Source organism: Chelonia mydas, chromosome 9 (genome assembly GCF_015237465.2).
Source record: "Chelonia mydas isolate rCheMyd1 chromosome 9, rCheMyd1.pri.v2, whole genome shotgun sequence".
NCBI classification, from domain to species: domain Eukaryota; kingdom Metazoa; phylum Chordata; order Testudines; family Cheloniidae; genus Chelonia; species Chelonia mydas.
This window is the reverse complement of record NC_057855.1, coordinates 53,893,681-53,905,679: the sequence shown is the minus strand read 5'-3', so window position 1 is coordinate 53,905,679 and position 11,999 is coordinate 53,893,681. Positions and strand designations below refer to the sequence as shown.

The window sequence follows — 11,999 nt, the reverse complement described above, 5'->3', positions numbered from 1 at the left end:
TAGCTGTATGTTTATGACATGTGGTGATTCATTTGGTCACAGAAGCTCATGCTTAGGTTTACCAGTCCTCCAGGATTGTCCTGGAGTCTCAGGAATTAAAGGTTAATATTTAATTACTGTGATAGAGCCAGGCCAGTTGGGTGCAGCAGAGCAGTAGAAGGCAGATATACTGGCCACTGGATAAGCAGTTTTTTGTTCCCTGAGTGACCAGAGCAGGGGCTGTGCTAGAGCAATCAGAAATCTGCTAGAACCAATTAAGGTAGGCAAGCTAATTAAGACACCTGGAGTCAATTAAGAACATACTAGAATCAATTATGGCAGGCAGACTAATCAGGATACCTGGTTTAAAAAGGACGTCCCATCAGTTAGTGGAGGGCATGCAAGGAGCAGGGAGTGAGAAGGTGTACTGCTGGAGGATTGAGGAATACAAGTGTGGTCAGGCTTCAAGAGGAAGATCCTGCTGTGAGGATAAAGAAGGTGCTGGGGGGAGGCCATGGGGAGCTAGGGAGTTGTAGCTGTCACGCAGCTGTTACAGGAGACGCTGTAGACAGCTGCAATCCACAGGGCCCTGGGTTGGAATCCAGAGTAGAGTGTGGGCCTGGGTTCCCCCCATCCTCCCCAACTCCCTATTTGATATAAGAGGAGTTGACCTGGACTGTGGGTCCCACGAGAGGGGAAGGTCTATGGCCTGTCCCCCAACCCACTAGGTGGGCCAGCAGAGACTGCGGGGATTGTTCTCCTCCTTTTTCCCCATGCTGGTCAGTGATGAGGTTTGCTGAGTGAATGGCAGGTTTGAGCCACTGGCAAAAGTGGCCAAACTGAGGGCTGCCATGAATGTCTGAGGTGAGCAAATCCACCAATAAGCGCAGGATCCACCAAGGCAGAGGAGGAACTCTGTCACATTAAAGATTATGTCTTGTGATAAAATCTCCAGGAATACGTCCAACCAAAATTGGCAATCCTACTCATGCGACACCTGCCCAAATATTACATTACAGATCTTGCAAGTGAGCATAATGTAGGCATCAACTCACAAGCATTCAATAGAGTCCAGACATGAAACACTTTCTTATCATTCTAATACCTGCCCCATCAATGCAAACCCCCAGGTGAGCCAGACAGATTCCAGCTATGTATCTGGCAGTGTTCAGCTGAGCCACGGGTACCTTGGCATAAGCTGGTGCTTGCTAGCCCAGTGTCGCATTTGTGCCCTACCTTCAGTGGACATGGAGGACAATTGAGCAACAATAATACGTGTAGACAGTGGAGGTCCATAGTGCTGAATGGCCATGATCACAGTCTTCTTTATAACAACTTTTTACATAGTTGAAGACTGTTGTCAGGGTCCCCTCTCTTCTCCCCCCTCCTCCCACCCAGCTCTCCCGCCCCAGCCTTCTCTTCTCTGGACTAAACATGTTCAGTTCTTTTAACATTTCCTCAATGGTCATGTTTTCTAAACCTCTGATAATTTTTGTAGCTCTCTCTGGACTCCCTCCATTTGTCCACATTTCTTGGCATAGCTCTGGAGGTCTGGGGTTCAGGAATCAGCAAAAATTGAGTTTGCCTTTGTGACATTTCTCTTGCTTGTTCTCAGCCCAGAGATGGTCTTGGGTGCAAGGTTTGCCTGTGTTCGGTTAGTTCATAAACTACCACAATGAAGAATTTTACCATGTTTTTGTGCTCTGATAGCTCAGCTGGTTTCTATTATAACTTCAACTTACCATGGTTTGACTCTTGAGCATTGGGCCTGCTTTGAAGGAGCTTGGTATAAGACAGAAAAATTTCTAAGCAGCCTCCGGAGGTGTGGAGATCCAAACTTACACGCTGCCTTGTAATACACGTAGTTTGATGCAGTCGGGGCCAATACATTCCTGATGTTACTCCACTGAAGTAAGCAGAGCCACACCAGGGATGGGTTTGGCCCCACATATTTCAGGATAACAGTCTATTTGATGTGCCTATGCTGAAACGGGCGCACAGGAATAACTTGTGCCTAAAGGGTAAAGTTTGTCATAGTGATTTGCCAATAATCAGACAAAATTAGTCATATATTATTTGCAACAGGCTGGATCTTCAGCTGGTGTAAGTTAGCACAACCCCTTTGACACCAGGGGAGACTGTCTAGGTGACTTCAGGAGAGCTGTGTCAGTTTGTACCATTGGAGGATTTGGCCCTATAGTTTAGGAAAGCCAGCCAGCACACTGCCATAAGGTGACTGCCAGAGCTACGAGGTGAAGTTCCAGGTGGCTGGCATCTCCACACACCCACTCACCCTGTCCCTGCAGGGGAACACACCGCAGGATTTTCAGCAAGCACATGTGCTCCTCTTGGATCACTGGTCTTGGCTTTCAGCGATTTTCCCCAGAGCATTGCAAGGTACTTTCCCCACAGTTCCTGAACAGCAGTGGTTCCCCATCCTGGAGATCAACCTCAGAGCTCCCTTACTTCCCATGTGCTACCCAGCTGACTTCATAGGATTCATTGACTTCAGGCAGTGTGTGTCAGCACTGAATGAGTCCCCTTGTGAGTGGGCTTGTGGGGGGTGATGTCCCTTAGCTAAGTTCCCTCTAAGCTGTGTGTTTGATCATATTAAAGAAGTTCTGTATTAAAATCACAAATGAGTTTGATTCCCCATAGTTTAAATTCCAGGGTATTACTAACTAAGAGGTCTCTTGGTTTTTGGTGCTGTTTCTCTCCCTCTTATGTGTGAAACTTGCAAGCTGCTAATTGCGTTAGTACATTCTAAGACAGAGTCTGTTCTCAAAGCAATTCACAGAGAAAGAGACTCAAAGCAATACTCTAACAACAGAAACAGCACCCAGAGACTCCCCGCCCTTTTGTTGTATTAACAATTGTGATTAAAATAGAGATAGAGGATGTATGTGGATGGATGCTTGGTGTGGATAATAACTGAATGATCAGGGAGGTGCCAGCCTAAGAATCCAGTGTCCATCAGCTGAAGAAGGCGTCAAGTGGAAATAACCAGAGGACCCCCGGAGGGCAGACTGGAATCCACCCAACAGCCTCAAGAATGGGAGAACCAAAGAACAAGATAACATCTAGCAGCACGGAGCCTTCAGGAATGTGCCATCTGCTGATTGATTCAGCAACAGCATGATGAAGCAATTCCCACAGACTGGCCTAGGAATAAATTCCTATAAAAATAGACTCTAGAAAGTGAGAACTTTGGGGGGTCTGATTCTGCAAACTAACTTCCAGGAGCATCAGATGAGCATCTGACAAGGCCCTGCTCCCTCCTCATGTCCAGGCCACCTGGCCAGTGGCTTGGCATGAGCAACTCTAAGGCTGGTAACTATGATAACAACCTTGCAGAACCTGTGTGTGTGTGTTTGTATGAATGAATGTGTGAATAAATATGAGATTGAATGGAATGTTATAGCTATAACTAACTGCTTACTATGATTCTTTCTGTATTCACAATAAATGTGGTATTTTGCCTTTTTCCCTTTTAATAAGATCCTGCTGGTTTTTAATTTATTGGTACAACATGTGCAGCCGTGCAGCTGCCTATTAAGCCCCATGCAGGTGCCCAGGGCTGCGGCGGGAAGAGATGCCTCTCCCCAAGCCCCAGGCCTGCCATGGAGCCCCTCCCTCGGCCCCAACCCAACCCAGCCCAGCCCCGAACCTGTTGCAGCTGGGGAAGAGGCGCCCCGGCCCCAACCCAGTCCCAGACTTCCCACAGCTAGGTGCCCCTCCCTCGGCTCTGACCCAGCCCAGGTGCTGCTGCAGGGGGAGAGAGCTGGGGGTGCAGTCATCTCTGTAGCTCCGGGTAACCCCACTGCACCCCCACCCCCTCATCCCCAGCCGGAGCCCTCATCCCCCTGCACCCCAACCCTCTGCCCCAGCCCTGAGTCCCTCATCCCCAGCCCTACCACAGAGCCCACACCCCCAGCCAGAGCCCTTACTGCCCTGCACTCCAACCCTCTGCCCCAGCCCTGAGCTCCCACCCCACCGCATAAATTTTGTTATGTGCACCAATATGGAGGTGATGTGTGACACCTCACCTCCATATTGGTGCACATAACAAAATTCATTCTGCACATGGGTGGGAAACATTAGAGGGAACGTTGCCCTACAACAGCGGTTCCCAAACTTGTTCCCGCTTGTGCAGGGAAAGCCCCTGGTGGGCCGGGCCGGTTTGTTTACCTGCCACGTCCACAGGTTTGGCCTATCACAGCTCCCAGTGGCTGGGGTTCGCTGCATCCCTCAGCCCGCGCTGCTTCCAGCATCTCCCATTGGCCTGGAGCAGCGAACCGCGGCCACTGGGAACCGCGATCGGCCAAACCTGCGGACGTGGCAGGAAAACAAACCGGCCTGGCCCGTCAGGGGCTTTCCCTGCGCAAGCGGCGGAACAAGTCTGGGAACCGCTGATCTACAGGTGCAGCTGGGCTGAGAAAAAGGGGCATCTGGGCAGGTTCACTGATCAAATGGGTGGGGATGAGGAGCTGGAGCTGGTCTTCTCTCCAAAGACAGAAAAAAATGATGACATATATAGAGGGTGTTCAAGGGCAAAATAAATCAAGTGGCAGGGATACAGCCCTTGTGGGTATAGTTACTGAATGGAGGAGCTGCGTTTGTTGTCGAGGGTTGTGGGTGCAGCTGCAGAGATCAAAGGTCCGTCATCTCCATTTTGGAAGGTGGAATTCTAGTCTGCATTCCATTGCCAACTCTTGAGATTTGATCACGAGTGTTTTTCTTAAAGCCCCAGCTCCTGGGGTCATGCTTACCTGAGACGCTCTGCTTTCTTTTGTAAAAAAGGAAATTTTGCGTCCTGGGGGTTGCAGAGAAAACCTTGAAAACGTGAAGTGAGAGAACTCTATGGCTCAGGACCCAGAAAGCAAAGAAAAAGAACCCAACATTTAGTATTTTTCATAAAAACCTCTTGATTTTTAAGCCAATCACATGATTTTGGGGGCCTGACTCTTATTTCTGAGTGCTCTGGGTTGGCACTTGTGTAGCCTGCATGGGCAGGTCAGAGAACAGCTGGCTGCAGCTTACAGCAGGCTCTGGTTGCTGTTGTGCTCGATTTATGTGAGATTTAAATTAAAAGAATGTAACTGTTAAAACATAAGCGCTCTTGCTTTACTGCAGAGAACAAGAGTTACCACCAGGGCAGGAGAGGCAGATGCTGATCACCATGCTTATGCTATCTAACATGGAGAGGCCAGAAAGGAGGCGGCTGTAACAGCCATTAAGGGCTTGTCTATACAAACATTTAGCTTGTGACAAGCTGGGCTGTAAATCTACCCGGTCGCTGGCCTTCCATGCACTAACCTTGTGTGGGCCATGCACTGGCTTTCCATGCGGGGGAGGGATAGCTCAGTGGTTTGAGCATTGGCCTGCTAAACCCAGGGTTGTCCTTGAGGGGGTCATTTAGGGATCTGGGGCAAAAATTGGGGATTGGCCCTGCTATGAGCAGGGGGTTGGACTAGATGACCTCCTGAGGTCCCTTCCAACCCTGATATTCTATGAACTGGCCATGTGGACCCTGCTGATGTGAACTAGCAGTTCCCTAGTGCACTACTGCCTTTTCAAAGTGGGGTAGCTCCTCTGATTGCCAGACACTGGGAATGGCCGACAGAGGATGAATCACTGGAAATTGTCCTGTTCTGTTCAGTCCCTTTGAAGCACCTGGCACTGGCCACTGGGCTAATGGACCATTACGCTGACCCAGTATGGCTGTTCTTATGTTTGTATCAGATTGCAAAATGGAACTTTAATGAGTGTCAGCAGGGTCCACACAGACAGTTGCGTGCAGCAGGCTAGGGGGACAGATTTACGCTCAGCTTGCCACAAACTAAACATTTATGTAGACAAGCCCTCAGTTACAAAGAGTGGCAGGAAATTTGGTGTGGTTCGAATTGGGAGGACATTACGTTTTATTTTGGACTCACTGGATCTCTGTTTCTTTTGCAGGCATTCCAGAATCCTGGGGCTTTGGCTTGGAGTCATTTTTCTAGCTGGGTTCTTCCATATGAAAGGAAATGTCATCTCGTAAGTCCACTTTCTACAGTGATAGAACGAGTAAGAAGAACTTGCCATGTGCCCCATCTGTGCAGGGGCAGCAAGATGATCCATCATATCTTATATTTTTGGATTGCTAAATGTAGCCCTAAGCGCAGAGACTAGGGCTAGGATTTTCAAGACTGGGGGCCTAAAGTTGGGCTCCTAAATTCATATCTAGCACCTAAATAAGTGACCTATCAACAGTGTAGAGCATCTAGCAGCTGGGAGTAGCTGCAACAATACTAACAAAGCAAGGGGAGTGAGCAGGAGAAGCCAAAGCCCCTCCCAACCCCCTCAGTAACAAATAAGCTGATTATTGTGTGGAGCTGAAAAAGCCATGCAGACTGGCATTCGGAGCTAATGAGGGCAGAAGAGGGGTGTGGCTCATCTGTGCTTTTTAGAACTACAGACAAAGTGCTGGATCTTTAGCTGGTGTCAATTGCCATAGCCCCAGTGACTGCAAGGGAGCAATGCCGATTTACACCAGCTGGGGATCTGGTACATTGACTTCAATAGAGCTATGGCCAATTTACACCAGTGGGGGATGTGGCCCATTGACTTCAGTGAGGCTATGCTGATTTATGCCAGCTGTGGAATGGGCCCATTGAGTTCAAGGGAGTGATGCTGATTTATTCCAGGTGTGGATCTGGCCCCAGTTAGCCTAAGGAAAGGTAGTTCAGGTTAAACTTTGGTGGCTGTTTGGAAAAGTAAAGTGAGAGGGCCAGCAGGGTAGGAAATGGCAGGGGAAAGCAGCACTGTCAGGTGGAAGAAATGGATTACAAAACTAGAGAAAACATTTCCCATGTGCTTTAAGTTCATACAGAGTGTGGGGGTTTTCCACCAAGCACCTGAGACCCAGTCACCCCCAGACGAACGTGATGTTTCTCAAGACCCACAAAACTGCCAGCAGCACCATCATGAACATCCTATTCCGGTTTGCAGAGAGGCACAATCTGACCCTAGCCCTTCCTGCTGGCCAGAACTACCACCTGGGCTACCCTCATCGCTTCATGGCCCAGTTTGTAGAGGGATTTAAAACCATCGGAAAAAGTTACAACATCATGTGCAACCACATGAGGTTTAACCTCCAAGAGGTGAGATCCTGGGCAGTAGCAGTTGGGGAGGCATCCTGTGAAATGACTGTGGTGCTGTTATTATCAGGGATTCTAGTTTTCCATGATAAAAACCCAAAATTCTCCAATAAAAAAACATAGAAATCCATGTTTTTCCGTGATTAAAATGAAATGCTGAACTTTAGTTACCCCGGCCACAATACATATAGGTATCAGTTGAACACAGTGTTTTATTGATATATTTACAATTTTAAAGCAGGCCTGCAGTCAGAGCCCTGGCCATTCTCCTGATTATCTGAATTTTTGATGATCTGATCTGGTCTTGGTACCAATTAGATTAGCTAATCGGGGTTCCACTGTATATATTTTTATTTTCTCACAACCGTAAAAACTAAAGATTCTCTGTAAAAATGCAAATTCCATGTTTTTCCGTGTCAACCAGATATCTAGGATCCCTGGTTATTAGCTAGCACTAAATATCACTCTGCAGAGGCCTTTCCCTTCATGAAGCGCATTGCAATTAGCATGTAAAATGTTTTCTGAGTTAAGAATTAGTATGTTGGCCTTCAATCACAAAGCCCACAAGTACTGGGGAATGGCCATCGTTAGCTGGTAATCGCTCTAAGAATCTTAGGACTGACAATTATTTATAAAACAAACAAATGAGACTGGAGTTACCTTGTTTGGCTCAGGGAGGACCCTTTGCTTTGGAAAATAGAGAGTCAACTTCTAGGCCTGGCCGTGATCTCTCTTGTCTTTCTCTCTTCTTGATAGTGTAACTGGGGGTGAAATCCACTCCATGCTAACAAATCCCAAGATTCAGACTCTATGTGGAGGGCACAAGGAGCGATTTGGGAGGTGAAATCCACGCTTCACCAAGGGCCAGAGTGCAGGGTTTGTTGCACAGCCCTCTTCCCACAGCTACTGCTCCAGCCAATGGTCTGGAGTAACAGCCACAGTCTCACTGTAGCAGTTGGGAAAATCACCGGGTCTACATAAATGTGGATCTTCACCCCACCACTGGCCTGAACCCAATGTGTCCTTCAGCATCAGCCAAGTGGGGCTGGCCTTGAGTCCACATCCATGGTGTTTAGGGAAGCACAGGTAATTGGGGTACCATACCCCTCTGTGATTGTTCAGCTAGAAAACCCCTCATGCAGCCCAGGATAAAAGGCCAAACTATTCACTCAGCCCTAACAGGAATGAGAGAGCTCCCCTTTCATATGCTTACTGTACTTACCATGTGTGCTGGTGTAGCTATAGCAGTGTTGGCAAGCCTTCCTAACATAGAGAGAGAACTGGACCAGTTGCCTACAACCTGTCAGTACAGTGCTTGTACTTAGACTTTCCCACCATGACTATGTTTTAACCCCCTGCAAATGACCTACACTGTGCTTGTTTTTTTGGCCTGTTTACCCTTCAAGTCAAGTAGGAGCCATTTTTGTACCACAAAACCTCTCCTGTGCATAAGCAAGAGATACATTAATGGCCACATTGTGCTGTCTTCTTATAAACAGGTCCGAAAAGTAATGCCAAACACCACCACCTACTTTTCCATCCTGAGAAACCCAGTTTCACTGATGGAGTCCTCCTATGCCTATAATAAATTTTTTACACCAGCATTTAGAAGATCAAAGGATGTGAATGAGTTTCTGGCATCTCCATGGACATATTACAATATGAGTGAATGCACAAATAACGTTCATGCGAGGAACTACATGTGGTTTGACTTTGGCTATGACAACAACGCAATGGACACTGAGGACTACGTTCAGAGTGTCATAGCGGAGATCGAACAGGCTTTTCAGCTGATGTTGCTAACTGATTACTTTGATGAGTCCATGGTCCTGCTGAAGGACACTTTGGGCTGGGAGCTGGATGATGTGGTTTACTTCAAGCTGAATTCCCGAAGCCAGGACACTATCAAGAGCATGACCCCTGAGAGCAAGGAAAAGGTAAAAGAATGGTGCTCATTGGACTGGAAGCTCTACCAACACTTCAACAGAACCTTCTGGAGGAGAATTCAGGAGACAATAGGGCTAGAAAAATTGGATCAGGAGGTGAATCTCCTGAGAATGAGACAAAAGGAACTTATGGAGCTGTGTCTCTTGGATCCAGTGCCAATAGATAAGAACAAGATCAAAGACAAAAAACTTCAGCCCTTCCAGTCAGGGCGTGCAAATATTCTGGGCTATAATCTTAAAGAAGACATGGCTAATGAGACTCTGAGAACCTGCCTGAGACTGATCCTGCCTGAGCTTCAGTATATGTCATATCTGTATGCTCATCAGTTTCCAGAGAAGAGGAGGAAGAGCACAGCTTTTCCCTTGTGGCTGAGGTGACAGTGTTGGTGGATTGTTAATATCACCCACAGAGCAATAATGCTTATAACATTCTTATCACCTTGTTCATGTACCTCCCAGAGATGTGTTTACATTTTTGTGGCCCAGTGGAGTTAACCCATGAAATTTCCTTACAGAGTTTTCAGATCCGGGAGTGGGGTGGGGAGACAGAAGGGGTGTGGCAGGAACACAGCACTCCCCAGCTGACTCCATTTGCCATATGGTTCCCTGGACGTCTTTGCTTGCTCCAGCCTACCTCAGGGGCTGGGCTGGGGTGAAGTTGGCTAAAGAACCAGGGAGCTGTGACTGGTTCCCTAACCACCTACTGTCTCAGCTGCACAGAGCAGATACTGGCCTTTCCTCTGTAGGTGAAATACTAGTTTAAATCACAGCATCAGGTTTAGTAAAAATACCTGCACTGATCTTGTTGTAAATGGAAAATACTGCAGAGAAGTGACTCTGCAGGAAATTCCCGTTTCCCATTCTAGGCTAACGCAGGGATTGCCAGTGCAGTATAGGTCAATTTCGTGCAAAAAGACATTCCAAAGACCAGACAGCATATTTAACAGGCCTGAGGGAAAGCTTTATATTTCAGTTTATTTGATTGTACTTTATATCACAAGTCAGTGGAACTGAGCTCACAGGATGTACCGTGCCAGCTGTTGAAACACAGAAAGAGACTCCTGAGATACAACATCCCTTTGAGTCTGGAACATAGACACCGACTTCTACTGGTGCCGGTGAGTGCTCGACCCCCCCCCCCACCCCACTCCACCACTGCCCTGTCCCCTACTGCCCCGATTCCAACCCCTTCCCCAAAGTCTCCGTCCCCTCCCTGCCCCTATTCCGACTCCTTTCCCAAATCCCCGCCCTGGCCCCGCCTCTTCCCTGCCTCCTCCCCTGGGCACGCCACATTTCTGCTCCTCCCCACTCCCTCCCAGAGCTTGCTACAGCTGTTTGGCAGTGGCAAGCGCTGGGAGTTAGGCAGAGGAGCGGGGATGCGGTGCGTTCAGGTGAGGAGAAGTGGAGTGGGGCGGCGAGCTTGGCTGCCAGTGGATGCAGAGCACCAACTAATTTTTCCCCGTGGGTGCTCCAGCCCCAGAGCACCCATAGAGTCGGTGCCTATGTTTGGAATATATTCGCCCTCCACTCTAAGAGAAGTCATACAGAACTCGCCAGCCATGCCCCTCTGTCCTGGCTATTAACAGGAAGTGGAGCGGTCAATCAGAATGAGACACAGGCTTCAGAACTCCCACTAAAGATGTAAAATATTTTGGACATATTGTTTTGTCCCATTTTACCTCATATAAGAGACAAAAGGCTTCCATGGGAATAATCATTGTGTCAGCAGTTTAAATGGCATGGTTACATGAGGAGCTCTTCTCTTTAGACACACTCTGTTTTGTTTAAATCAAATCAAAGCCTTCCCTCTGTAAGGCATCACTGTCTCCTTGAGAATCTCCATGAACTGTCTCTCCCTGCCTTGCCTTTCCAGTAATGGTTCCCATTTCCCCGCCCATGTAATAGCTACAGAGAACAGACTATTCAAGGGCTCTGGGAGGGTAGTAGGTTATTTCTATGTACGCAGAGGCAGTGTGATCATTAGCAGGGCTACAGCCTGGGACCTTCAGAATCAAAAGCACAAGCCCCACCTACGAGAGATAAAGGAGTTATGCCATGAGCCATCGCTAAGTTGCAGGCTGTGATGCTCAGTGGAGACAGGAATATGACCACACACATGCACTAAGCCAGGCTCTCGTACTTGGAACCAGAATCTCCACAGACAGACCAAGCCAAGCCCCAAACATCAGCCCAACTCAGAGAAGCCAATAGATGGCTGCGATTTCAGTCAGCAGAAGATGCTTCAAGCTGGACTCACCTTTTCCTGCCAAATGTTGCCCTCTGGGCTCGTGATTTTACACAGCAGCTGTCATCCTCCAGCTAGCCTGAAATGTGTCAGGTAGTACAGAGCACAGTGAGGCAGAGTATTACCGTCAGCTGGGTTAGAGAGATGTCAGTGTCATTATCCACCACTAGAGATTTAAGGAAAGATGTGAGATTATGCAAATGTTCCTTTTTCAGACAGCAGCGTGATCTAATGGATAAATCATAGAATCTTAGAATCATTTATCAACATTAAATTTCATCTGATGATTGTGTGTAGTTTGTAAAGATTGTCCTCTGGTCTGGGTTCCTTCAATGAAAGGTAAATAAATAGCATATAAGGTGTTGTATACTATGTTAATAATTAACAATAAAGACTGTGTCATATTAATCTGTTGCTCTCTGAACAGATCTTTGCAGATTGGGATAGTTTTTGAATCTACAGATTGAGAGGTGGTCACATGTTCAAACACTATGTGACAGGACATGGCGTTCAAGTATTACAACTCTTCCAGTGCAATGGCATTGCTACAGTGCTCAGAGTGGTAAATACGACACCCCTCTCCTTTATCTGTCCCATGTCAAGGGCAGGAATTTTAAGTGTGCAGTAAATCAATAAGGGTGATATATTTCATCAACTGTTTCCTACCTCAGTTACTGAATAAGCACTGAT

At 47.5% G+C, this 11,999-nt stretch overlaps 1 protein-coding gene across 2 annotated transcripts; it reads left to right on the top strand.

The window, feature by feature from the left end:
- Nucleotides 1-374: 374 nt before the first annotated feature.
- On the top strand, nucleotides 375-11,715 carry GAL3ST2 (galactose-3-O-sulfotransferase 2). 2 transcript variants are annotated; one of them, XM_043522441.1, is made up of 4 exons: nucleotides 375-462; nucleotides 5,938-6,015; nucleotides 6,842-7,121; nucleotides 8,618-11,715. In XM_043522441.1, the coding sequence occupies exons 2-4, from the start codon at nucleotides 5,996-5,998 to the stop codon at nucleotides 9,440-9,442; spliced, it is 1,125 nt and encodes a 374-aa protein (XP_043378376.1). In that variant the 5' UTR covers nucleotides 375-462; nucleotides 5,938-5,995; the 3' UTR covers nucleotides 9,443-11,715. The 2 variants fall into 2 exon arrangements, with proteins under 2 accessions (XP_043378376.1, XP_043378377.1); XM_043522442.1 differs by having other exon boundaries at nucleotides 375-477.
- Nucleotides 11,716-11,999: the final 284 nt, after the last annotated feature.

What these genes read in the sequence shown, in the direction of transcription:
- GAL3ST2 (XM_043522441.1), top strand. Translation starts at nt 5,996, where the DNA reads ATGAAAGGAAATGTCATCTC. An exon ending in ATGAAAGGAAATGTCATCTC is followed by an intron (nt 6,016 to 6,841) that starts GTAAGTCCACTT and finishes ATGTGCTTTAAG; the next exon opens with TTCATACAGAGTGTGGGGGT. An exon ending in TGAGGTTTAACCTCCAAGAG is followed by an intron (nt 7,122 to 8,617) that starts GTGAGATCCTGG and finishes TCTTATAAACAG; the next exon opens with GTCCGAAAAGTAATGCCAAA.